We start from the raw sequence: 26,700 nt of genomic DNA on the forward strand, positions 1-26,700 counted from the left end.
AATTAACAAGCATAGTCAATAACACAATATAAAAAAAGAAAGTCTATATACAGTGTGTGCAAATGGCGTGAGGAGGTAGAAAATAAATAAACCATAGTAGCGAAATAATTACAATTTAGCAGATTAACACTGGAGTGATAAATGAGCAGATGATGATGTGCAAGTAGAGATACTGGTGTGCAGAAGAGCACCCCCTGAACAATTACCGCAACCATTTCTGTTGAATACACATGAATCATTTGTTAGTCTCTTGTAATCATTTGTTGGCCTCTTGCATAGATTAACGCAGAACTCAGGAATGAATACACCTGCTCCTTCCAGTTATAGCGTTCATGGGATCCTTTGAACCCCTGAACAATATATGTACACGTCAAGGCAGGAATACACGTATTACTAATATATTGATCCACTTTTGTTACTTCCTACATCATCTTCTTCACATCCCTGTTTATTTTTTTTCTCGATCAGGCCCCACGGACGTTCGATTCTTCTTTGCAAGTTTGTAGCAAACCACAGAGCAGGGGAAGAATTTAGATTGATTTGTCTGGCTAGTCTAGACCAATGACGTATATTAACACTGGATTGCAAACGGTATGTATTTGCCATTGCGAATCTTTGAGGTCATCGGTCGGCCATATTGGTACTCCCACTAGCAGGAGTCCTCCATAAGAATTAATGGAATTCTTCACTATTTCAATCAAATGTTTCAAGGACAAAATGACATGTATTTAAGTATTTTTTGTTGTTTTATTGGGGAAAGTAACATTAGTACTCTCTAAAGAATAATACTTTAAGGAAAATGTTTTAATATATTTTTCCTTTTTATTTTTATGTTTAGCTCACATAATATAATTTAAATGTGTGCATTAGAGTGTCTGTAATAGAATAAACGTGTAAAAATGAATGTAGACATGAATAATTGCATTTCTATAGCTTCCAAAACATTTATACTTGAGGAGATGGCTGCCCTGTGGCTTCAATACAGCGCCCTCTTAGTCATCCAGGGTTTAGAGACATGATTGGTCTGTTTATCCAGGGTTTATAGACATGATTGGTCTGTTTATCCAGGGTTTATAGACATGATTGGTCTATACCCAGACAGGGCTAGAATTTAGAATGAGCGATCTCAGCTGTGATTAGCTCGTTGCAGTCCAAAGAGCACGCCTATTTTTTACTTGAAACAGCGGCGCCGGTTGGTTGCTAGAATGTTTATGTTTAAGCTGAGCCACCGGTAATCTAGCTAGCATGTAAATACAACTAGTTAACGTTTTCACCGGCTATATTAACGTTCCAATTACATAGCTATAGCAAATCCGTCCACTTTAAATAAGAAGACATAACGCCCGGTAAGTAACGTTAGCAAGTTAACGTAATCTAGCTATGCTAACTGTCTAACGTTAACTTCTTAATTTTGGCTAGCAAGTTAGCTAGCTAACGTAAACTAGGTATATTGTAGTTAACGATTATGATAACAGATGAAATGTCAATAAGTATCATTGCTATAACTATCTAGATAACGTTAGTTCTGACAGCAGGCTATAGCTATTTTTAGTAGCGAAACTGTGCAGTTGTGATTTTGCATATTCATTTTGGTAGTTAGGAGGCGCGTGCACATTCTTTATTGGTAGATTGATTGTCGACTAAAGGCTGATCAACTGTCCTTTTTATGCTTCCAGGATCAGGATGAACATGTCAGCTGAGGGAAGGACCATCCTCTCAACTATGTTACCAGGGAAGAAACCTATGCCCTCGAAGGCTGCTAAAAATAACTCCCTAACAGTGGCATCGAAGATAAAGACCAAGATTCTCAGTAAGTAGCGTAATAGCCTATTGTTGGTTAATGACAGGTAACTTGGTAAGTCATACTGCATTATCATATGTTTATTTAGAATTTCTGTTTGATGTATTTTCTAGACACATCCTCGTTCTTCAAGGTCTCCCTGAAGACTAACAACAAGGCTCTGGCTCTGGCCTTGGTGGCTCAGAGGGAGAGAAGCAGACAGCTTGAAGTGGAAACTGTGCACCTACGGAAACAAGTGGAGTCTCTGAATTTTGACCTGGCTATTCGCAGATTCAAGCACAACCAACTGGTGGGTTAGAGAGGGACTCTGAGTCCATCTCTTTGAATAAGACCTAGTGGGATCCAAATTTTGCTCCTTACCAGGTCACTTATTTAGAGGTGCTCTTCGTAACAATATTGATCTATTCTCTCACAGACTTCAGTGTTAGTTTGACATAAAAGCATGGTAGTTGTTGACAGGTAATAATGAGAAAAATTGTTTATTCAACTTCTATAGCGCTATTCATTACATAAAGAAATCTCGTGCTGTAAAGCAACAACTAAAAACAACATATCCTTTTAGATTATAATCTTGAAAGACCTTCAACGCAACACTTTGGATAACTTGGAAAGGGCTGTGGACCTCTTCTCTGATGAAAATGTAAGTCCTCTTCCAGTATGTCCTCTATGCTACTATGCTAAACAGGGCTCTATACATTGCAACCATTTTACTCACATATGCACCTAAAAGTAGATGTGTGCGAACTGAAAAAGTAGAGTATGAGCACATGTGTAAGTTGTGATTTATAGCTAAATAAATTGCTACCGTAGCTATTTTCAAAACTATTTCTGCCAATTTGTTTCATAACTGGTAGCTAATCACACAGGACTCTACATAGTTATTTATCTCACCTTGTGCAACAGTATCTGCTCATACAGTAATATCTACCTCAGTGGTCTGGGGAGCAGCAACAGTGCCTGGGACCCTGTGCTCACTGAGTGTAGTGCTGAAGGATTCATTTTTAGAAGTGCACAGGCATACAGTTGGTTGAGTTTACCCAAAAGTCTATTAAAGTGTGACTTTCTTCTTGTGTTTCTTTGCTATTTACATCGTTTTGTTCACATACTAGCTTGAACTTTCTCGACTGTTAGGGAAGGGACGTTGGAGAATCTCATTTTGAATGGGAGTCCCACCATTACCACGGTAACGGCTCCCGCCCCTTAAAGGGGCAGCTGAAGGTTTTTGTCTCACAAGTGAGTCAAATATTTGAGGGTGCATTGTACTTGATTGAGCATGGAATGCCCCAGAAACGTTTTATTCATGAAGTTTTAGTTATTTCTTATGAGTACACATTTCTTATTATTCAAATACATTCACCGTGCTCCTAATTTTAAAAAACAACATTTTTTTAAACTTTTTACTTAGGAGCACGTGCTCCTTGTAAAAAAAAATGTCAGCGTAAAGCCCTGCTAAATTGTTTTTCTTTTTTTTAAAGGATTCCCCTGAAATATCTGAAGACCGCAGTAAGCCACCCCCCGATAAAAAAGAGGAAAATGGTCAGATGGAGAGGTAATAATGAGACTCCTATTCATGTTTGCTGTTACAGCAATACAGTTACTGTCTTATTGTTAATTATTTCTGTTCACACATTTCCCCCCATATTTATTTTCATTCTAGGGTAGCGGTTCAGATACCTCTTATCATAGCAGAGCAGTCCAGGGATTTGGTGTCCCCTTCAAAACAGACCAGCATGAGCCAAGAGGTTGTAGTAAATGACAGAGGAACCACGTCCACAAATCCTTTTGGGACCCAAAGTAGGTCATCAGAGTCCAATGCCAGTAAAGGTAAGGGGGCTGGAGCATGGAGAATTCAGAACTACCCCACATTTTGGAATGCATGACCTTTCAGCATTAGGTTGGTTATTGAAGGTTTTCAGTAACTCACATTTATTCTTAACCTACAGACAGCATTAATAAGATGGAGCAACAAGTGGACAATACTTTGAAATCGACCCAAAAGAGAACATCCCGGCAATCCAGTAGCCTAAAAGATGAGGTGGAAAAGTGGTCAAAGATTTATTCTGACGCTGGACTTGACCCTATCCCAGCAGTCTTGCCTTCTGTTGTCTCCACAACTAATATTCTACAGCCCTCTGGTACTGATAAAGTTGTGCACCATCCAAACAGCTTAAAGGTGGAGACCACATTGGCGCATGCAATAAAGACTGCTGTCGGGGAAGCAGAGAAGACCACCATCAATGATACAGAGATGGAGATAACTATTGGGGACAGCGCTGCTGAAATCATTACAGTGGAGACCAAGCCCAAGAAAGCTGGTGGACCGAAGAAACTGAAGGTGCCAAAGACAAAAATCCCTTGTCTATTAGTGAAGGTTGGAAATAAGAACTGTGGGCCAACACGTGTTGTTGAGAATCTAGAGGTGAAGAGCTCTGCTGTAAACGTGGAGCTGCCGACAGCGATACAAAAGGTGTTTTCCGCAACACCACTACATACAGACAACCCTACAGCGGAGGGTGTGGATGTCGAACACCGAGAAGAGAACTTCATAGAGAACTCAGACAGTGAAATAGAATCCCTTGTTGCCCGCAGAAAGACTTATGTCACCTCTCGCATCACCAAACACAAAAAACCTACCCGAGAATCCCATAAAACAACACAAGATTTTCCAAAAACGTTTGACCCCAGAAAAACTTTTGGAGTGCCTCTCCAATCCAAATCCCATCGAAGTGTCTCACCTGACCCGTTTGAAGATGACTTTTTCAATGACCCTGAAGCTCAGAAGTCTGTATTTAAACTAGCTGGGGCAAACCCATTGGTCATAGATGCCACGGAGAACAAAGTCACTAAAACTAAAGGTCACAAGACTTTTGTGATTTCTAATTTTGTGATTTCTAATGAGCCTACATCTAGAAAGGGCCAGAAGAAATCCAAAGAACGCAGGAAGACTAAAGCACAGCCTGTCATGGTGGACCATGAATTACTCATTGAAACAGAAAAGGATCCATTCCTTCTGCCTCAATCTCTCATTGAAGAGGAGTCTCATTCTCCTGAAGGGTGCACAGCCTATGTAGACATGGATACCACCCTGCATGAATACAGGGAATCACACAGGGCTTCCAGACCTCGGTCCACTACACGGAGCAGTAAGAGACCCACCAAAGTGAAAGGCAGAGGGACGTTTGTGGTCTCGGTGAACAGGGACAGCTCCTCGTTGAACAGTACAATATTAGATGATGCTTGGGCTGAAAAGCTGGCGTGCACTCCGACTACAGGGTATGACTCTGTTGCAGAAGAAGGGAAAGAAACGGTCTGGGAAGAAAGCATAGAGGAGCATCTGACTGGACCTCACCCAGATCACTGTCTAGCTGCTGGGCGCAAGACTACAGACTCTGGGGTTGAAGAAACTCATGCCTCCTCTAAACGTCCATGGCTTGCTACCCAGGAACCTGCAAGGAATTCAGAGGGCCAAGAAAGCTTATGCGTTGAGGAAGAAATGCCCCCATGGGAGATCGGTGACCCCATTTCAGTTGCTGCAAAGCAAAAGCCTAAGAAAGCCAGGAGAGTGGAGATGGCAAAATCAAGAATGAAGAGTGATTCACAGAAGGGTTACTGTCTTGCCCCTGTGAAGGAAAGGAAAAAAAAGACTAAAAGTAGCATCACTAAAGAATTGGCGCCTGGGGTTGCAGGTAATATTTTGTCTACTCTGGATAGCCAGAGTAGTATAGGTGTACGCACTGCAGCACAAAATGCAGAAGTACAGCCTGTGGCGGATCCCAAAGTTTTGCACGTCTTCACACATTCTGCCACCGCTGAGGAGAGCTGTGAAACTCATGAACGTTTGTCTTCACTTGAGGTCCTGAGTCCAGACTTCAAAGTCAGCAGCTTCAAGCCCCGGTCCAACCATGGCCCTAAACCGAGATGTAGAGCCACTTTTGTCATACCCAATCGTTTTAGCGATTCCACCAGAAACGGGAAGAACCACATTGTTCCTGACTCCTTGTCCCAGGATGATGGTGACACAAACAGCCGGACATCTAATGTGTCATTATCAACTGTTGAGACCAACACAGAATTGCCTGACAGTGGTGAGGGAGTACGTCAGAGCCTGAGGGAGCTGCTCATGGACGATAGGCCTCCGTGGGAGTCCTCTGTGGATGTCAGCTGTTCAAATGAGACTGGATTTGACACTCCAGCCTCAAGCCCTGAAAGGGTTGCTTCTTCTGCTCACAAGGTTGCTGTATATAAAGAGTCGGCTGAGGTTATGGCTGAAAGATCTCCAGGTACGAAGGATTTTATTGTTGACTGTATTTTTATTTGTGTGAGATGTAGGTATTCTAATGGTTGGTTTATGTTTTACCAACAGTAGCAGAAAGAGCCCTGAAGTCACTAACCAACACCAACTGGACGGATGATGAGGACACAGGACGGGCCAGGCGACGGGGAGCTGCCATTAGCTACAAGTTGCCACCCATTAACTGGTGAGGAATGCTCTGGAAATGAAACTAAAGCTTACCTTTAGTAGTATGTTATCAGTAGCTTGCACAGTGATCAGGTTGGTTTTGCTAGTGGTCAGGTTGGTTCTATCAGGCTATGATACCAGCCCTTGATTATTCAACTGTTTCTTTCTTTTAACAGCAAAATGAGACGTGGAGATAAGTTCTCAGACACCAAGTACCTGAGTTCTCCCATTTTTAAAGCGAAGAAGAAGAAAAGACGACAACAGAAGGACACACATAAACCTGACAGTTTGGAGAACATGCATTCAGTTAATTGACTTTATTCTGTGATCTAATTTAATTCTTACACGTATTGCCAATGCTTTTATTGTTTTTCCCTTTTGTTTTAATATAAGTTTACAAATAAAATGTCAATACATTTTAGGTTGAAAATCCTTTTGTTAATGTAGCACCCACTTTATTAGTCATGAAGGAATAAATAATTGAATAAGCCTGTAAGAAATACCACATTTTTTGTTTTGTGACAGTAACAGATATGTGATACAGCCATACATTATCTGGATGGTCCAGTCAGTCACCTAAGGGTAAGTCGAACACCCTTACGCAATAGCTAGTTGCCTCTAATGGTATATTTAAAGTTGTTGCAATATGATTCAAAGGAGCATGTTACAAAACAACTTTAATTATACCCTTTGGGGCAGCTAGCTATTGCTTAAGGTTGTTCAACTCATCCTTAGGTGACTGACTGCACCATCTAGCTAATCTATGGCTGGATCACATCATGGTTAAGTGCCGACCAACGCACCTCCTTATGTTTCTAAAATAATCTGGACCTGTATTGTGTGAGTGATTGACTGGAGGCCCTGTGTGAATTATTCAGAGTAGGCTGTTCACTTAGGAGGCTGTGGTTGTCTTTCTGCTCCCCTCGGTCTCTACTGTACACAGCCTTTCCACAAGCAGGTGTCCCCTGAAGCGGCTACCGTTTGCAGTGTGTCTTTTGGTTGGTTTATTTACATGAAACACATTTGTGATTTTGTGCTACTCTGACATTTGGAGTAGTACTGCAGTTTTTGGGTGTAACCATTGCTGATAATTCTGCATCGTGTGGTAAGTACAGATTGCTTTACAACATGAATGTGTGTCTCTGTATTAAAAATATGACCAGCTGTAATGTTATATGGATTTAGATAGCCAATTTGATCATGTAACTCAGATTTGAATAAGCACCCATTTTACCAGGCACATGCTACATAAAATGTTATGTAAATCAACAGTGACCTATTTAGGTCAACATCTCATTTTGGAGACTAGTTGTGGGAAAAGGTTGTGAGGCCAAATCTTTGTCAGACAAAGTCTAGACCTACTTCTAATCGCCTTGCTTTTGCCTTGCTTAAGCACTTCAGCCTGCACAATAATCGTCAGTGATTAAAGGTTTAGTAAAAACATATTTGTCTTCTGCTGGATGTGAGTTTAATGGCTTGTATCACATTTCCTGGACCCTGTCTAGGGCCAGAGAGGTGCCAGGTTCAAGACTACTCTGCAGTCTGCACTATGTCTTATGTCTCATATACTATGTCTTGTATATGAGCCCCAGCTGAGGTCAGCGTGGATACGCAAACAGACATGCAGTATCATACTATATCATCACCTGTTGATTTCTTTCCATCTCCATCCTTTATCTACAATGTAACTTCCCTTCCTCCAATTTCTTACCCTGGTCCAAGATCGGTTTGTGCTGCCATGCCAACTCCTACGGTCATTGTCAAGTACTTTGACGTTATATTTGCAAACCTAGTTTTGTGTAGGCTACAGGACCCCCAAGGAGTTATCCCTCTGCATGAGTAGCGCTATCTCAGAGAAATGGAGACAAGGCGACTGAGAAGAGACATTGAAGCCCTTCTGTGAGTTGCTTTCTGTGGATTATAAAATTATAGATTTAGAGGAATGGTTTGTGGGAAGAGGAAATTTAGATGAATTGCCATTCTATTTCTTCAGGCGCTTGAAAGAGTTTTGTGTTTTGAACAGGGGAGATTACATTGGTCAGAAACTGAGAGAGAATGGCTTTGACCCCAAGGGGAAAGGATCCACTAGCATGCTGGATGACCTGGTAGGAATCTCAACACACGTTCTGGAGTGCACCATCCTCCACCAGGGGTTAATGTGGGATGTTATATACAGTTAAACGGTTGACTGTTTTTATGATTATTTCAACATTTATTCAAACCCTGTACCTAATCTGTCTGTACTTCCATCCAGGCCCATTATGACTTGGCCATAAGTGTTGCCCTTTGGTGGCTAGAGAAAGAGGAGCGACATGATGTGATGGACAGAGACATTGTGTAAGTACATTGAAACATTGACTTCCAAACACAATACCACTTGATTGTGTCGTCCTGAGTAACCTTATCTGAGACATGAAGACTTCTACTAACTTCCTTATCTACTGCATTGGCTTTAGCTCTAAGCCAGGTTACTGTAAATCCCTTTATGACAACTGATGATATGAAAATGATTTTTCTAAATCAAATTGGATTGATTGACTTTGTTCCCTGTAGTGGAGTGGGCAGCCCAGGTTATAATGACCAGTACCCCAACCACCTGGAGAGAGAAGCCATGATCCTTTCTTCCTTCGCTGGGATGATCCTGGTGAGTAGACTGAGTACTTGGGCATACAGTATGCCAGGTGTTGTGAGTCTAGCATGGCTCAGTCTGCAGTCTTACTGACCCTTAGTAACCCTTGTAATCTAGAAGCGTTTGGCAGAGTTGGGAGTCTACTACCACGGCTCAGTCCAAAGTGTCAATGACCCTTAAGCTAACCTCCCTTGTTACTACACAATGAATCACCAGTCTCCAAAGCCATGCTCCTCTGTTGCTAAACTTTGACTAAAGATACGTTATAAAGGTTTTGTATAATTTCCACCAGTAGTTTTGAAAGTAGTGCTCACGAGCCAAAACGGGTCTCAAGCACACAATTGTGTATTACGTCATCTATTTCGTATGATCCAGTATGTTACGCTTGCAATTTGTACAATGTTACAAATTTGTTGAGTTTAAGTTCCCCCTTTAATCTCTAAATCAACTGCAACAGTATATTTCAAACTGGGCAGCATTGCCTAGATCATGATCTTTCCCTGGGTTGACCATGTGGTCCTTTTATGATTATTGCGATTTGTGTTACTAACTATATTTCCCCTCTGCTCTAACCTCCGTTCTGTTGTCCTCTCTGCTCCAGAATAGCTTGCCTGTAAAAGACATTCTTGCCCTCTACACCACCAAACCGTCTGCCGCTTATCCCCACCAGCACTCCAAGGTAGACTGAGTTTAGAATACTGCACATTTCCCCAGTGTTAGTATAGCCTAATCCTACAGCCTAGACTTGTCTGTGTGGGAAGAAGGTATTATGGGATATCATATATAACATGCACTGAGTGTATAAAACATTAAAAACACCTCAGTGTATAGTAAGTAGGCCTTCAGCCTCAGTGTAGTGTTATCTGGTCGTCTATAATGATCATTTGCTGTGGTATAATGCTGTGTTGCTCTGTACACATATTCAGTAGGCCTAAATGTACCACTACATTATAAAACATTAATTAGAAGGTCTTAAAATAAAAATAGAAAAATGTATCTGATGACTGTCTCTACAGAGCGCCATTGTTCATCCCTTCACCTTGTCCTATCACCCGTTTGCCATGCTGGGCTCATTCAAGGCCGTGGACCACTCCAGAAAGCACAGTATGTCAGTGTGTGTGTATGAGAGATGTGTGCGTGCGTGTTCATCCTACACTACCATTCGTTAAACGCATCAACTATGCCAGTCTCCCTCTACCTTGCTCACATGTGACTTGCCATTCCTCACTTGTGTTTACGGTATAGAACAAGTTATGTAAGAACCCTGACCAGTATTGGCTCGACCTTCTCTCTGATTATTTTCCTTCAGCCCAGAATTTGAAGCGATGGCTATCTGTGCAGGGTAAACGAGGTGCTGCCCCTGATGGACGGAGGGCCTTGGTGCAGTCCTCCTCATCCACATCTAACTCCTTTCTCTGTGTGAGTGGCAATCATAGACATACACTCCCCTATGTATTTGGACAGTGAAGCTACATTTTTTTATTTGGTTCTTCATACATATCCGTTTTACTGTTTAGAAATGAATGCACTTTATGTATCTAGTCCCCACATTTGAAGGTGTCATAAGTATTTGGACAAATTCACTTATAGTGTATTACATTCAGGAAAAAGTTTCGTTTTTTGGTCCCATATTCTGAGCAGGGTCGTTCCACGAGAGTACCTTTTATCTCCCTTTGATATTTTAAGTAGAAATTGTGCACCAATATTGAATTTGAAAAGCCTGTTATATTAAATGGAGTTGCCTTTAATATAGACTACATGGAAAATCCAATAAATCATGCTAACCTCTCACCATTACCAATAACAGGGAAGTTTGTTCTTGGGGTATGATATTTATGCATCTGTAACTTTCTCACTCATCATTATTCATGATTCATTCATGATTATTAGTAATCGTGGTAGCATCCACGTTAATGTAGAAGTGTTCAGAAACATATTATATTGTTATTTATAAACTGAGTGGTTTGAGCCCTAAATGCTCATTGGCCATATACCAAAACCCCCGAGGTGCCTTATTGCTATTATAAACTGGTTAGCAACGTAATTAGAGCAGTAAAAATAAATGTTTTGTCATACCCATGGTATACGGTCTAATATACCACATCTGTCAGCCAATCAGCATTCAGGGCTCTAACCACCCAGTTTATAACGGAGCGAATACCACGGATATGACAAAACCTTTATTTGTACTGCTCTAATTACATTGGTAACCAGTTTATAATAGCAATAAGGCACCCCGGGGTTTGTTGCATTGTGCCTAAGAACAGCCCTTAGACGCAGTATATTGGCCATATACTACACCCCCTCGTGCCTTATTGCTTAATTATAATAAAAGTGACTCCAAAATGACACAATACATAATTTACCATTAGTTTCTATTGAGCACAACCAAATCCGAAACACAACCAAAACAAACTGCAAATGCATCCAACAAGTTTGTAGTCACAAGCTTGATGTAGTCATTGCGTGCTAGGAATATGGGACCAAATACAAAACTTTTGACTAAATGTAATACACTATAAGTGAATTTGTCCAAATAATTATGACACCGTCAAATGTGGGGACTAGATACATAAAGTGCTTTCATTTCTAAACAGTAAAACAGTATGAATCTACTGTCGCTTCATATGAAATATTTGATCTCAAATCCAAAATGCTGAAGTGTAGAGCCAAATTAAAAGTTTTAGCTTCACTTTCCAAATAAGTATGTAGGGGAGTGTAGACGTGACATTTAAAGCAGTTGTGAATTTGATCATTATTTCAACAAACATCCCAACCTTGTTATAAAGTAGAAAAATACTGCTGGAATGGACTCTACTGCTTTCTTGTGTTTTGAACTAGAACTCCTCTTTACTGTCCATGTTTTCTGTCCCCTACACAGGACAGTGGTGAGTCCTTGAAAGAACAAGCAGAGCATTATGAAGTACCACAATAATCTCTACAGGATTAAGCAAAGTCCTTTCCTCTTCTGTGTTACTACACCATTATTATATTGTTATTACATGGTTATTACAGGGTTATTCCTGTGTTATTACACTGGGTGAAATTTGTGACGTCCCTGTTATGAGCCTGCTACTATGAGCCTGCTACTACTGGGCCTTCACATTCAAGGAACCCTGGCCAATAGTAAGTATCAATCCTCCAGTGTGTTATCATGTCACTAGGGGTTTCGTCTATATTAGGTTGTAGCTCAGACCATGTCCATCTATAAGCAATACAAATGTTTGACTACATCAGACATTACTGTACACACTTTACTGTACAATAAACCATTCACTGTCTGTAACAAAGTTGCCTAGTTAAATAAAGGTTCAATTAAAAAATACATATGTATATCAGTTATGTGACAATCAGGCATGTAGTGTTTAAGTGCTAATTATGGGGGAATTCTGACCCGAGTTAAGCGCTCCTAAATGGAATGTATTTTTTATGCATTTTTTTTTCTCTATGCATATTCTGACCTTGAGAATAGCATGCCAATCACCCGCTATTCGTTTGGGGTGGAGATCAAAGAGAGGAAGTTGTGTCAACATACAGTGGGGCAAAAAAGTATTTAGTCAGCCACCAATTGTGCAAGTTCTCCCACTTAAAAAGATGAGAGAGGCCTGTAATTTTCATCATAGGTACACTTCAACTATGACAGACAAAATGAGAGAAAAAAATCCAGAAAATCACATTGTAGGATTTTTTATGAATTTATTTGCAAATGATGGCGGAAAATAAGTATTTGGTCAATAACAAAAGTTTATCTCAATACTTTGTTATATACCCTTTGTTGGCAATGACAGAGGTCAAACGTTTTCTGTAAGTCTTCACAAGGTTTTCACACAATGTTGCTGGTATTTTGGCCCATTCCTCCATGCAGATCTCCTATAGAGCAGTGATGTTTTGGGGCTATTGCTGGGCAGCACGGCCTTTCAATTCCCTCCAAAGATTTTCTATGGGGTTGAGATCTGGAGACTGGCTAGGCCACTCCAGGACCTTGAAATGCTTCTTACGAAGCCACTCCTTCGTTGCCCGGGCGGTGTGTTTGGGATCATTGTCATGCTGAAAGACCCAGCCACGTTTCATCTTCAATGCCCTTGCTGATGGTAGGCTTTGTTGCTTTGGTCGCAGCTCTCTGCAGGTCATTCACTCGGTCCCCCCGTGTGGTTCTCATCGTTCTTGTGATCATTTTGACCCCACGGGGTGAGATCTTGCGTGGAGCCCCAGATCGAGGGAGATTATCAGTGGTCTTGTATGTCTTCCATTTCCTAATAATTGCTCCCACAGTTGATTTCTTCAAACCAAGCTGCTTACCTATTGCAGATTCAGTCTTCCCAGCCTGGTGCAGGTCTACAATTTTGTTTCTGGTGTCCTTTGACAGCTCTTTGGATTTGGCCATAGTGGAGTTTGGAGTGTGACTGTTTGAGGTTGTGGACAGGTGTCTTTTATACTGATAACAAGTTCAAACAGGTGCCATTAATACAGGTAACGAGTGGAGGACAGAGGAGCCTCTTAAAGAAGAAGTTACAGGTCTGTGCGAGCCAGAAATCTTGCATGTTTGTAGGTGACCAAATACTTATTTTCCACCATAATTTGCAAATAAATAAATAAAAAATCCTACAATGTGATTTTCTGGATTTTTTTTCCTCATTTTGTCTATCCTAGTTGAAGTGTACCTATGATGAAATTACAGGCCTCTCTCATCTGTTTAAGTGGGAGAACTTGCACAATTGGTGGCTGACTAAATACTTTTTTGCCCCATTGTATACACTGTATTCTGACTTTGACTTAATTCCCTCCTAATTCCAATTCCTTTACACGTGAGCAATCTGTCGGTTCCAAGTGGAACAACATCTGCTTTTTTCTGATAACATCATTATCCATGCACGGTAATTTACACTTTGATGAGAGCTATTGACAAAAGCTAGGTCAATTAGTAAACCGTTTGGATAAGAGGATTGTAAATGTAAATAACAATTGTTTTAGATCTACTATATTTTACTTTGTGATCGCTGGAGACAAATGTGAAACCAGTCATATGGCCTTATAATTTGCAGGGATGACATTTGGAGACCCAATCAAATGACAGTATAGCGCCAAATTTACCAAGTTGATTTATGATTTGTAGAATGTTTTAATTATATGCCGGACTTTACACGGTATTTATATTGTGTAAAATATTACACAATATAAATATTATTAGCCACTATCTGGTAGCCACCGTCAGTAATACCCACATACATTTATAACTGTCGCCTTAGTGTTGTTTTCCTTACATTTTGCATCATTCCATTACATCCTTGGTTTACCTTTCCTTCTTCTGTCATGTTTATGTGGTTGTTCCTGTGGATTGCTAGGAGTAGTCGATCATATTAGGCTAACGTATTACAAGTTGTGCAATAATTCGGGACATGTAGCCTTATGGAACACAGATCATAAGTAGCAGTTTAAACCTTGTGCCTGGAGCACTTTTCACGACGTCTGGACCGTTGTCATCACAGTTCCATGTTTAGTGAGGATTATTAGGGTAGATTTATAGACTACTATATAGACTACTGTTCAACACCTATTGTACACTTTTCTCACATTTCAATATTTAATGGCTTGAACAATTGAATATGGTAACTTTCAGGATGAATCAAACCACTATACATTTAGTGTGTGAAGGCTCTCCAAACCAAACCAGTTTTTATTATTATTCATAAATACTTTCCTACCCTAAATACTATGCAAGATTAGAATATTTTTTAATCTACCAGTTGGTGATGAAAAGGAGACTAATATTTACATGACTTTCTTTAATTGATCCCTAATATTCAGATATTCTAGTGAGTCTGTCGAGAGAATTCTAATTAAAGGTACACCAAATAACATTCAAATGGATGACTTTAGATAAATATACTGAAAACCCGATTGAATGAAATCGCCACGAGAACAATCTGTTGGCCAGCAGGTGGGATGGTTTTCAGCAGTTTAATAAAATTAATGCTGCATTCACATCATGTCGGAAACTGACATTTCTGACTTGCTAACCTAGGTGGAAGAGTTGGATCTCGAGTTTCCCACTTGGGAGGTACCAGAATCAACCAATGGGAAGCTCTACGCAAATAACTATTGTTAATTTTAACTGTGATGTCCCGAGTTTCTGACATGACGTGAACAAGGCATTCAGTGCGTGCAGGTGAATCACGCCTGCAAAGCCCATTTAAGCACCTGCATAAGGTAAGTCTGAATACCATCTACTAAGAAGTGCCTAGGAAAGGCGTACATTTTCCTAATTCTGAATTGGGCCCTATTTGAATATGGAAGTCTGGGATGGTGGAACAGGAGCCGGGATGTGGACATTAAATTAGGGTTAGGATTGCAATTATGGCTAGGGTTAGAGTTAAACTGAGGTGTGGTCATTATGCTTGTGTTAGGCATTATGCTAGTGTTAGGATTGAGTTTATGGCATTGGCTAGAATTAAGGTTTGAGATGTGGTGTGGCCTTGAAGCTAGGGTAAGGGATGAGGTTAGGATTGAGCCTGTGTGTGGAAATTAAGTTAGGTTTGAGCCGGAGGGTTAGGTTGAGAACCCCGCTCCCCAAATAGGGCTCCCCCACTTTAACTCCTGACTACATGAACCCATATCTCACCCTCTCTCACCAGATGGTTAGACAGACACTTGGTTGCTTTGCCTTTGTGATGACTTCGAACATTCTGTGTGGTAAACATTAATCCTGTTTTGGCGGATCAGTGGATAAATGTGTACAGTCTGATTGGACATAGAAAAAAGTGAGGGTCAGATCTGGTCTGTAATGTGCCCGCTAGGACTTTTAGCACTGATGAATCAGGGCTTTTAACTCTACTGTATGCCCAGGATCAAGACTTTTGGCAGCGCAGCCAGGCCACCAAATCCCTGTTCATTAAAATAACAAATAAAGTGGGATCAGCCTATCCGCCGATTGAGGTTTATATAGTGGTCCCTGGGCCTGGTGAGCCAGATCATCACTCCTGTAGAGGACGGGCTCCAGGGAGATTTACCAGGATGAGTAAGGTAAGACCTTGGGAGGAGGGGACACTTTCACTATCTGTCTCTATATTGCACTGTAAGATAGTGGGCCGAACCAGTGTAGACTTCCTCCCAGCCCTCTGCTAACCCATTGCAACTTAACTCACAGCCTAAACATGCATCATAGCAGAACTATATTAGGTCAAAGTAAGGCGTCATGCCCATAGGGGGCACGTGCACCCTCAGATTTGTCCTGCTAAAAAAATTAGGGCTGCACTTTATTTTTTTGTTAGTTTTTTCTCTGTAATAGGCTACTACTAGCCACATAGCAATTGTATGAAGTTGGCTTTAGCTTGCCCAGATAGGTTCCCAAACTCACAACCTCATAACTAGCTACCGCCTGAAATCATTTCAGGCTGTCAATCAAGTTAGAGTAGGTAGGCTGTTTAACTATCTTATCTGGTATGCCTGCTGGCAAGATTGGTATACTTTAGAAAAGGAACCAATGACTAAATGTACTGAATAATACTCACATTACTTTCAATATTTTACCCAGATTTAAGCAGAGAAGAATATTTAGTTTCTTTAAACAAAATAACCACCAGTCAGGAGGATGCAGACAGCTTAAGAGGTATGCTTAGATTTGCATAAAAATAGACGTGTGTGTGTGTATGTATGTATGTATGTATGTATGTATGTATGTATGTATGTATGTATGTATGTATGTGTATATACATACATACATATACATACATATATATATGTGTGTGTGTGTGTGTGTGTATATATATATACAGTGCCTTGCGAAAGTATTCGGCCCCCTTGAACTTTGCGACCTTTTGCCACATTTCAGGCTTCAAACATAAAGATATGAAACTGTATTTTTTTGTGAAGAATCAACAACAAGTGGGACACAATCATGACGTGGAACGACATTTATTGGATATTTCAAACTTTTTTAACAAATCAAAAACTGAAAAATTGGGCGTGCAAAATTATTCAGCCCCTTTACTTTCAGTGCAGCAAACTCTCTCCAGAAGTTCAGTGAGGATCTCTGAATGATCCAATGTTGACCTAAATGACTAATGATGATAAATACAATCCCCCTGTGTGTAATCAAGTCTCCGTATAAATGCACCTGCACTGTGATAGTCTCAGAGGTCTGTTAAAAGCGCAGAGAGCATCATGAAGAACAAGGAACACACCAGGCAGGTCCGAGATACTGTTGTGAAGAAGTTTAAAGCCGGATTTGGATACAAAAAGATTTCCCAAGCTTTAAACATCCCAAGGAGCACTGTGCAAGTGATAATATTGAAATGGAAGGAGTATCAGACCACTGCAAATCTACCAAGACCTGGCCGTCCCTCTAAACTTTCAGCTCATACAAGGAGAAGACTGATCAGAGATGCAGCCAAGAGGCCCATGATCACTCTGGATGAACTGCAGAGATCTACAGCTGAGGTGGGAGACTCTGTCCATAGGACAACAATCAGTCGTATATTGCACAAATCTGGCCTTTATGGAAGAGTGGCAAGAAAAATGCCATTTCTTAAAGATATCCATAAAAAGTGTTGTTTAAAGTTTGCCTCAAGCCACCTGGGAGACACACCAAACATGTGGAAGAAGGTGCTCTGGTCAGATGAAACCAAAATTGAACTTTTTGGCAACAATGCAAAACATTATGTTTGGCGTAAAAGCAACACACCATCCCCACTGTCAAACATGGTGGTGGCAGCATCATGGTTTGGGCCTGCTTTTCTTCAGCAGGGACAGGGAAGATGGTTAAAATTGATGGGAAGATGGATGGAGCCAAATACAGGACCATTCTGGAAGAAAACCTGATGGAGTCTGCAAAAGACCTGAGACTGGGACGGAGATTTGTCTTCCAACAAGACAATGATCCAAAACATAAAGCAAAATCTACAATGGAATGGTTCAAAAATAAACATATCCAGGTGTTAGAATGGCCAAGTCAAAGTCCAGACCTGAATCCAATCGAGAATCTGTGGAAAGAACTGAAAACTGCTGTTCACAAATGCTCTCCATCCAACCTCATTGAGCTCGAGCTGTTTTGCAAGGAGGAATGGGAAAAAATGTCAGTCTCTCGATGTGCAAAACTGATAGACATACCCCAAGCGACTTACAGCTGTAATCGCAGCAAAAGGTGGCGCTACAAAATATTAACTTAAGGGGGCTGAATAATTTTGCACGCCCAATTTTTCAGTTTTTGATTTGTTAAAAAAGTTTGAAATATCCAATAAATGTCATTCCACTTCATGATTGTGTCCCACTTGTTGTTGATTCTTCACAAAAAAATACAGTTTTATATCTTTATGTTTGAAGCCTGAAATGTGGCAAAAGGTCGCAAAGTTCAAGGGGGCCGAATACTTTCGCAAGGCACTGTATATGTATGTGTGTGTGTGTGTGTGTGTGTGTGTATGTATATACACACACACACACACACACACACACACACACAATGAATCATTAAATCAAAATTCTCAGGATTTACGGCATGGCGCCCCTGGGTCTAACTGTCTCTGAACAGGACAGTAAGGCCACACATTTATTGTCATTACCTAGACTTTGAAACATTGGCATTGTGTTGAAATTGGTGATGTTGATTAGACTGAGGAAATGACACAAATCATATGCATGCATTTAACAACATATGACGGTTGAGTCCATTGTGGGTTTCAGGACCATGAAGTATATAAACCCTGTATTGCTGATTCTATATATTGGCCAATGAGAGGGTTTGAAGCCACCTGTTGGCCATATTGGCACTCACCAGGAGAGCAGTCCTCCATAGGAATGAATGGAATTCCACAGTATTTCAATTAAATGTTTCAAGGACAAAATTACATGTATTTAAGTCTTTTTTTGTTGTTGTGTGGACAGTAAACATTAGTAATCTAAAAAAATGATACTTTTATTTTTATGTTTAGCTCACATAATATAATTTCAAAGTATGCATTAAGGTGTCTGTAATGGAATAAATGTGGCAAAAACAAATGTAGAGTGGAGTGCCAAAATGGAGGCACTGTGGCTTCAACACAGCGCCCCCTATCAGTGATCTAGTGAATATATAAACAATTGGTTCAGGTGTATACTACGGTCTTAAGTTGTGTGCTCTCCTACCTCCCATTTCGACTACAGATAACTTTCTACGAGGACAGCAACTTCCAGGGGCGCTCTTATGAGTGCGATGCAGACTGCGCTGACATGCACCCCCATTTCAGCCGCTGTAACTCCATCAAGGTAGATAGCGGCTGCTGGGTGCTGTACGAGCGTCCCAACTACACAGGCTATCAGTACGTGCTGACCAGAGGGGAGTACCCAGAGTACCAGCACTGGATGGGATACAATGACAGCATCCGCTCCTGCCGTACCTTCTCCTATGTGAGCAACCTAATTGTCTTTGAGGTGTTGCCGTGTTATCCTGCCAGGCTGATACTCCATTCAGTAATACTTCAGACATCAATCAAACGATGACAAAGTTTTGAATGTAGAATATTTTACCTATGGAGTGAATGGGGTTACCTTCTGATTGATGTGTGGTTATGAATGTTCACATCCATTCTGAGGGCAGGTTGATAATGCAACACATTTGGGTTTCTTCTTTACAAAAAAACAGCAAATTCCTAGGTTCTGTGATGAGAACCTGATTGAGTGGGTGAATCTCCTTGGTAGGACATGACGGTTATTATATTGAATGACATGGAGCAACACAATATCACAATACAGCAAGAATCTAGAATGTCCTGAACACCCTGATTCCTATCTCCCTTCCTGCAGACTAGCGGAGGCCCATACCGCATGCGCATCTATGAACGCCCCAACTTCCAGGGCCAGACGATGGAGTTCGCCGAGGACTGTGAGTCTGTCCAGGAACGCTTCCGCAGCCGTGATGTCTACTCCTGTAACGTTCTGGAGGGCTACTGGACCCTCTACGAACACCCCAACTACCGCGGCCGCCAGTACTTCATGAGGCCTGGAGAGTACAGGAAGTTTAGTGACTGGGGCGCCACATGTGCCACCACCGGCTCCTTCCGTAGGATCACCGAGTTTTAGATAAGAACACCTTCTCTGCCTCCCTAAACGCAGCTCGTCTCTAGTTGGCACTGGCTTGTCAATAGAAGAGTATGCCTATTCTAACACACAGGACTGTGTCAATATATTTTATGAATTTGAAATAGATATTTGGTCATTATTAAGTTACAAAGGTAACTCTGAATGAGTCTGAATAAATTAATCTATTGTGAATGTTTCTTGTGATTTTTTGTTGTTGAATAGGCTAGCTAAACAGTTTGGGTGAAGTTGAAACCAATTCACTGCAACACATACTGTAAATGCAGTTTGGTGATAGGCCAGTAGTAAGGGAACCATTTTGATATGGACCCAGTTCATATTCAAATCGTGTACTTACAGCGTTGGGGGAGTGCCAAGATGGTGGCACTGTGGCTTCAACACAGCGCCCCCATTTGTGATCTAGTGTATATTTAAATCATTGGTTTAGGAGTATAATATAGCCTGAAGTTGTGTGCTCTCTCTCAGATCAAAGTAAGAGGAAAACAATTGATTTGCTAATGGCATATATGCAAATCTGACATGGACAATAGAATACAGCCCATTCTGATATCAAGTCTGCATAGTCCTCCGAAGACAGTGACACAGCACTCTTCCGCACAGCTTTAGAGAGAAGGGTGGATGGATGGATGGCGGGCGGGCGGGGTCTGGGTGCTATTGGCTGCCTCTCCTATAGATGTGTTCACCCAGGGTTCTATGCCATAAATAGTACAACACAGGATTACACTGTTAAAAACATACCATGTTGGCAAAGCTCCCAATCGGAAAAACGGGCCACACACAAAAGCATGGAATTTCATGTGTGAGTTTTTATTGTTTTGAAAGGATCCTCCTATGAATATGTAACACATATCATAGCAACACGTGTTTGGTATCTTCCTGTAAAGAGAACTGTTTACTCATCATATACAGTAAATGGCTATCAGATCTATCAATCAACATACCACCCAGCTAAACATGCACAATCACAGATCAAATTGTTTTATAAGATCATTATGAAGTATTTTGACTATACCAAAAAAGTATAGCTATAATACATATCAACACTTAGTCCATCAACCTCAAGTGATTGAAATGCATACATTTGTGATGATTTGAGTACACAATATTAAATTAAATATGATGGCAAATTACTTAATTTGATTAAATTGCTTGTTAACCTGGGTCTGGTTTAGCAATTGTGATACTTTCTCTGACTGGCATCAGCTCATTGATCTTTCCAGTGCCTGCCTGTCAATGATGGGTGCGGCTTTTTCTGGACGCTAGGATGTGAACACAGCCATCACCATGGTTGGACAAGAGTAGCAAAACTCCTGTATGTTGTGTTTGTGCTGACATGCTGGCATGACTGATTTGAATAACAACACATGCAATGTTACCTTTCCCCCTAGGGGAATGTATATAAAGATAAGCCACCTCATTGGCCACCAGCACAGCAAGCAGAACAAGCAGCTCACCAACCAAACGCAAATATGATGGGAAAGGTTTGTATTTTAGGCCATTATACATTTACAGAAACGAAATATGCAAGCACACATACAAACACATTGTATATTTAATCAAACACATATATGGTGTTATTTAGACTAATTTCATCATACAGTATATCTGTAGGCTGCCTATATCACATCTTTACTTTGTTGTTTTTCCATTGATTTCCTTATTAATGCTACTTCAAACATGATCCTTGTTCTTCCATCAGATCATCTTCTACGAGGACAAGAACTTCGGTGGCCGTCACCATGAGTGCATGAGTGACTGCGCTGATCTTCACTCCATGTTCAACCGCTGCCAATCCATCAGGGTGGTGAGCGGTATGTTCATGATCTACGAGCGCCCCAACTTCATGGGACACCAGCATTTCCTGAGGAAGGGAGAGTACTCCGACTACATGCGCATGATGGGAATGAACGAGTGTGTCAAGTCTTGCCGCATGATCCCCATGGTAAGGGAACTGTCCCATACCATTATTTCTCAAACACATATGATCTACTTACTGTATCACTGTGTATTTGAGAGTACTTACACATAATCTAGGTTTTGATCATAGTATATCACCAAACCATCTATGGGGGGTGTATCATGTTATCCTTAGTGGTTAATCATCAAACATTTACATAATCAATCTTCAATTCCTTAAATCAGTTAGATTGCTAGCCTTTCTGTGAGCATCTAAATAGTCGTTTTTGTATTGGCGTGTTAATTAACAATAAAGAAAAGTTATATTTAGAACACAGATGATCATGGAATATAACCCTGTTTTCTTTTCTGTCCCCTCCAGCACCGTGGTAACTTCAAGATGAGGCTGTACGACCGCTCTGACATGGGAGGCCAGATGATGGAGCTGGATGACGACTGCCCCAACTGTATGGACCGTTTCCGTATGTCCGACTTCAACTCCTGCAACGTGATGGACGGCCACTGGCTGATGTACGATCAGGCCAACTATAGAGGACGCCACTACTACCTGAGGCCCGGCCAGTACCGTAGATACAACGACTGGGGAGGCATGAGCTCCAAGATCGGCTCAATCAGGCGCATTATGGACCTCTAAAGAAGGAAAGGTCCTTGTAAAATGTCTACTTTATGCCTTGTTTCACACACTGAATAAAATGGTGTCAGTGCTCAAGTGTTTTCAGTTTTGTTCTTGCTCTCTGAGCATTGCAGGCCTGCTCTCCAGTGTGGATGTTAGCAGCAGGGGTGGCACCACGACACCCGACATCCTCGCTCTGCTTAGAGGGATCAATAAAGCTATTGCAGTATTGATCAGACAGGAGTCAAAGCGTGATCTCTATTATACTGTACTGGATCATTCATGCTCTACCCTCATTACTGTTCAGTGTTAACCAAACAAACCAGTTTCAGTGCTCACAGCGGTCTAAAGGCCAGTGATTTATGAGAAAATTATACTCTGAGATGTCTTAAAAACACAAAGGCCATTCAACTGAAAAGTTTATCCTCCTTAATGGAGTTAACATACTGTACTCGATATTGTGCATTTGTGGCTGCTGTGCAGAGTTACACATCCACAGATAAATGCATTCATAAAGCCCTTTCTAACGTAACAAGGTACTATGTGGCTATCTCTACTAGGCCTCATAGACGTCAGGACCTCCCTGCTTCCACTGGAGGCCAAGGGTGCAGATATGTGAAGCCTATAGAGCTAAATATTTGAAGGGCCAGAACTATCTTGTCTATGCATAAACTATCATAGTTAGTCAATTTTGTATGCTCATATGTCTGATTACATACTACCTAGTAGCGAGTTGTGTTGTCATGCTATTGGAGAACATATTATGTTGGAGAATAGTACATATAAGAACAATTTCTTACAAATAACTGAATCGAACAAAGAAATCAGAGTTATGTATAGATAGTAAGGATAGGATGAAGGATTTGATTGGAAACATACTATCCTATATAACTGAAACAATAAATCAAATACTTTTCAAATAACATACGAATGTGACTCACATCAAGTTTATATTTTGAGACATGCATTTGTAAACATACATCACTTGTATTTCAATTTCAACATCAATCTTTAGTCTTCACATTTAATATTTAATGTATAAAATATTTCATAATTACATTTAATTTAAGAAAATACAACATTAAATAATATATTTTAAGTGCCAAGCTACATACAATTTGGGATTTTTGTAACTGCATTTAAAATAGGATCTCCCACTGTAGGCCTATTTCTATACTGAGGGTGGCAAAATAATACCAAGTACAGATAATAACATACATGCAAATACATTTGTTTTTTAGATTACCTATACTGAAAAAACCTATACTGTCATATACTATATACTGAAAAAACCTATACGGTCATATACTATATACTGAAAAAACCTATACTGTCAAATACTATATACTGAAAAAATCTATACTGTCATATACTATATACTGAAAAAACCTATACTGTCATATACTATATACTGAACAGAATCTATACTATCATATACTATATACTGAAAGAAATATGTGTGATAGATTCCACCCATCCCAAATAGTTCAGTTCAACCCATTCATCAAAGTATAGTTATGTAGTGTGGAGACATTGGAAAGCACATCACATTTCAATTGGAAGAAAAGCAGAAACATACAAAAAGGTGAAAAAGACCAAACAGACAAATATTTCCTTGTGTGAATCCCACTTATTGTATTATTGTCTCGTTATATAATGGTAAGATGTATGTGATATTCACTATAGGATTAACCTCTCTAGTCTATCATTAAAACCTTTTGACAAAGAGGTGTCCATACCCTGGGTTTACTTAGTGTAATGGTTGTGATTACAAAATGTGTAATTCATGAAATATTCACAAAAATGTATTGAATAACATAATATATTTAATAGAGAAATGTATATTTCATAAAGAGAGAATAACTTCAAATAATTATAACTAATGGCTGGCACGAAATCTAAAAGAAAGAAACACTGCAGGAGCTACGATTACCAAACCAACCAACGGTCATGCATTGCCATGTTTGAGTACATACAAAATAAAGCTACATGATCTCTTGGTCATAGCCAAATGCTACCATAACCTGTCCATTTGGGAAAAAAGGTGTACCCAACCTTTTCTCCTCCCCTTTGACCTCTTCAGGACGACACAATGGCACTATGTGCAAAGGACCACTGGGTATTACAATATGAATGGCACATGCAGAGTCTGCAATTCATGTTCACTATATATGTGACAGGTGGAGTCTTCAAAGGGCTGGGCAGACCACACCGACAAGGCACAACAAGCCCAGCTACCATGGGGAAGGTAAACCTTCGAAACAGCTATGAGGGATCATAGAGTAGAATAGTAAAAAGGGTGTGCATGGCAATATCAATTTCAGGCATTCCCATTGAATTCATGTGAGTGTTTTTGTGTTCTGGTATTCTTGTACCACCATTGATTAGAATTGAAAGGATTAAGCTTATCCTTGATCAATTAATCTTTGTATTAATCCTTGATCAATCTTCAATGTTCTGTCTTTATGAATATTAACAACATGATGTAAACTTTATGCCTAGATCATCTTCTACGAAGACAAGGACTATGGTGGCCGTCACTTTGAATGCAATGGTGACTGCACAGACATGCTCGGCCTTCTCAGCCGGTGTAACTCCATCAAGGTGACATGTGGATGCTTCATGATCTATGAGAAGCCCAACTACACTGGTCAACAGTACTACCTGTGTCGAGGAGAGTATCCTGACTACAATCGTTGGATGGGCACAAATGACAACATCAACTCATGCCACATCATCTCCTCGGTGAGCTCTCTGTTTGTAGGACTGCCATTACAAAAATGAAGTTAATAAATGTATATTCATGAACAGTTTATCAAAAGTTCATGAATATATTGCTCCAGTTAACCTTTTCCTGAAATAAAAGCAAAACATTTACTTGTATTCTATGTTTATTTCACTTTCCCATGGTACAAATAGTACATTCGCTATAAAAGTATGTTCAGATGTATATATAGTGGAATCTATATATATTTCACTCTCAAAAGGTAAACTTGGAGCATTCTAATTTGGGGCATAAATTATGCAAATGATAAAGTGTGGAATTCTGCATAAACATGCTCCTGAGAGATCATTGCTAAATTCTTGAAGGGTTTTAATCTTGTGATGAAATGTCACTTATTACATTTGTAACAAGTTGGTGCAGGTGTGTGTGTGTAGGGGTGGGGGTGGGGTTGGGGGTGGGGGTGTGTAACCATAATGATTTGTAACGCTCCTCTGATTATCACATAAAGATAGAAGTTCTAAGATGGCACAATTCTAATGTTTTTTTCACCTTCTCAAATCAATATCAGGTGCCTGGATCCTACAACATGCGTCTCTTTGAGAGAATAGAGTATGGTGGGCAGATAATGGATCTGGTGGATGACTGTCCCAGCGTCATGGATCGTTTCAACATCAATGACATTTTCTCTTGCAATGTGAAAGGAGGAAACTGGCTGTTCTACGAGCACCCAAACTACAGGGGGAGGATGTACCTTATAAAGCCTGGGTATTACAGGAGATTCAGCGAATGGGGCGGCAGGAGTGCCAGAGTGGGTTCTATTCGACGAATCATGGACTACTAAACATACCATCCTATCAATTAATTGGACGTTGTGGCTGGCATCTCTGTGGATAGCTAGGACTCATGGTGGGACAATAGCTCAATCACTCAAGTCAAGAGATTGTATACCCCACCTTCACTGCACGTTAATGGATAATCTAATTTCCTGTTATTGGTATAAAACACAAACATAAAAGTATAGAGAAGGTGAAAATTAAATCAGAGAAGATGTCGAACAAACCACAACGACATAATGGGATATAAGAAGTTCCAAGGAGAGACAACTGATTACAAAGCCTATGGGCAAAAATTATACTTTTAAATTGGAATATCTTCAGACAAAAACAAAGAGGACCAATGCAATAAACACTTCACAATTTTAAAATACCTGTATTGTTATGGCATGTTCAGCTGATCAGGTTCTTAATTTTTGATGTAATATTGACATTTGTATATGATGGACCAATACTTATCAATGATGATCTCTGACTATATAATTTGATCACATTCAGTCTGCAAATGGTAGCAAGTCTGGCTCTGTTCTTGACCAATGACTCAGTGCTACAATAAACAAATGGAAACATGGAACTCTGATATTCTAGTAATTAACTATTCAATAATCCCACCACAATTACCAGATGGCATATCACACAATTCAAATATCGGCCAG

At 40.3% G+C, this 26,700-nt stretch overlaps 5 protein-coding genes across 8 annotated transcripts; all 5 read left to right on the forward strand.

Moving 5' to 3' along the window:
- The first annotated feature begins 876 nt into the window (after positions 1 to 876).
- On the forward strand, positions 877 to 6,690 carry si:dkey-57a22.11 (Shugoshin_C domain-containing protein). Of its 3 annotated transcripts, none has more exons than XM_036974674.1 (10): positions 877 to 1,346; positions 1,677 to 1,810; positions 1,915 to 2,090; positions 2,364 to 2,441; positions 2,933 to 3,034; positions 3,277 to 3,350; positions 3,459 to 3,625; positions 3,745 to 6,081; positions 6,168 to 6,279; positions 6,437 to 6,681. In XM_036974674.1, exons 2-10 carry the CDS (start codon positions 1,684 to 1,686, stop codon positions 6,573 to 6,575), a joined length of 3,312 nt encoding a protein of 1,103 aa, XP_036830569.1. In that variant the 5' UTR covers positions 877 to 1,346; positions 1,677 to 1,683; the 3' UTR covers positions 6,576 to 6,681. The 3 variants fall into 3 exon arrangements, with proteins under 3 accessions (XP_036830569.1, XP_036830568.1, XP_021453091.2); XM_036974673.1 differs by having other exon boundaries at positions 1,111 to 1,346; positions 6,165 to 6,279; positions 6,437 to 6,690; XM_021597416.2 differs by lacking the exon at positions 2,933 to 3,034 and having other exon boundaries at positions 1,115 to 1,346; positions 6,165 to 6,279.
- Positions 6,691 to 7,162: 472 nt separating this feature from the next.
- LOC110520246 (uncharacterized protein C2orf80) lies at positions 7,163 to 12,442 on the forward strand. The gene is made up of 8 exons (XM_021597418.2): positions 7,163 to 8,159; positions 8,284 to 8,365; positions 8,515 to 8,597; positions 8,814 to 8,904; positions 9,491 to 9,568; positions 9,906 to 9,993; positions 10,199 to 10,308; positions 11,771 to 12,442. The coding sequence occupies exons 1-8, from the start codon at positions 8,119 to 8,121 to the stop codon at positions 11,822 to 11,824; spliced, it is 627 nt and encodes a 208-aa protein (XP_021453093.1). The 5' UTR covers positions 7,163 to 8,118; the 3' UTR covers positions 11,825 to 12,442.
- Positions 12,443 to 15,900: 3,458 nt separating this feature from the next.
- LOC110504321 (gamma-crystallin M2-like) lies at positions 15,901 to 20,065 on the forward strand. The gene is made up of 3 exons (XM_036964987.1): positions 15,901 to 15,909; positions 19,024 to 19,266; positions 19,663 to 20,065. Exons 1-3 carry the CDS (start codon positions 15,901 to 15,903, stop codon positions 19,936 to 19,938), a joined length of 528 nt encoding a protein of 175 aa, XP_036820882.1. The 3' UTR covers positions 19,939 to 20,065.
- Positions 20,066 to 21,364: 1,299 nt separating this feature from the next.
- Positions 21,365 to 22,582, forward strand: LOC110505308 (gamma-crystallin S-1-like). The gene is made up of 3 exons (XM_021584468.2): positions 21,365 to 21,437; positions 21,656 to 21,898; positions 22,235 to 22,582. Exons 1-3 carry the CDS (start codon positions 21,426 to 21,428, stop codon positions 22,505 to 22,507), a joined length of 528 nt encoding a protein of 175 aa, XP_021440143.2. The 5' UTR covers positions 21,365 to 21,425; the 3' UTR covers positions 22,508 to 22,582.
- Positions 22,583 to 24,661: 2,079 nt separating this feature from the next.
- LOC110520248 (gamma-crystallin M2-like) lies at positions 24,662 to 26,618 on the forward strand. Of its 2 annotated transcripts, none has more exons than XM_021597420.2 (3): positions 24,662 to 24,734; positions 24,989 to 25,231; positions 25,780 to 26,618. In XM_021597420.2, the coding sequence occupies exons 1-3, from the start codon at positions 24,726 to 24,728 to the stop codon at positions 26,050 to 26,052; spliced, it is 525 nt and encodes a 174-aa protein (XP_021453095.1). In that variant the 5' UTR covers positions 24,662 to 24,725; the 3' UTR covers positions 26,053 to 26,618. The 2 variants fall into 2 exon arrangements, with proteins under 2 accessions (XP_021453095.1, XP_021453097.1); XM_021597422.2 differs by having other exon boundaries at positions 24,681 to 24,829.
- Positions 26,619 to 26,700: the final 82 nt, after the last annotated feature.

Source organism: Oncorhynchus mykiss, chromosome 3 (assembly GCF_013265735.2).
Source record: "Oncorhynchus mykiss isolate Arlee chromosome 3, USDA_OmykA_1.1, whole genome shotgun sequence".
NCBI lineage: Eukaryota > Metazoa > Chordata > Actinopteri > Salmoniformes > Salmonidae > Oncorhynchus > Oncorhynchus mykiss.

Bases quoted from the DNA above. Each gene is read 5' to 3' on its own strand.
- LOC110520248 (XM_021597420.2), top strand. The intron at 25,232-25,779 runs GTGAGCTCTCTG...AATCAATATCAG, and splicing joins CATGCCACATCATCTCCTCG to GTGCCTGGATCCTACAACAT.
- LOC110520246 (XM_021597418.2), top strand. From the start codon at position 8,119: ATGGAGACAAGGCGACTGAGAAGAGACATTGAAGCCCTTCT. The intron at 8,366-8,514 runs GTAGGAATCTCA...ACTTCCATCCAG, and splicing joins CTAGCATGCTGGATGACCTG to GCCCATTATGACTTGGCCAT. The intron at 8,598-8,813 runs GTAAGTACATTG...TGTTCCCTGTAG, and splicing joins GTGATGGACAGAGACATTGT to TGGAGTGGGCAGCCCAGGTT.
- LOC110505308 (XM_021584468.2), top strand. The intron at 21,899-22,234 runs GTAAGGGAACTG...TGTCCCCTCCAG, and splicing joins CTTGCCGCATGATCCCCATG to CACCGTGGTAACTTCAAGAT.
- si:dkey-57a22.11 (XM_036974673.1), top strand. From the start codon at position 1,684: ATGAACATGTCAGCTGAGGGAAGGACCATCCTCTCAACTATGTTACCA. The intron at 2,442-2,932 runs GTAAGTCCTCTT...CTCGACTGTTAG, and splicing joins ACCTCTTCTCTGATGAAAAT to GGAAGGGACGTTGGAGAATC. The intron at 3,626-3,744 runs GTAAGGGGGCTG...CTTAACCTACAG, and splicing joins AGAGTCCAATGCCAGTAAAG to ACAGCATTAATAAGATGGAG.
- LOC110504321 (XM_036964987.1), top strand. The intron at 19,267-19,662 runs GTGAGCAACCTA...CCCTTCCTGCAG, and splicing joins CCTGCCGTACCTTCTCCTAT to ACTAGCGGAGGCCCATACCG.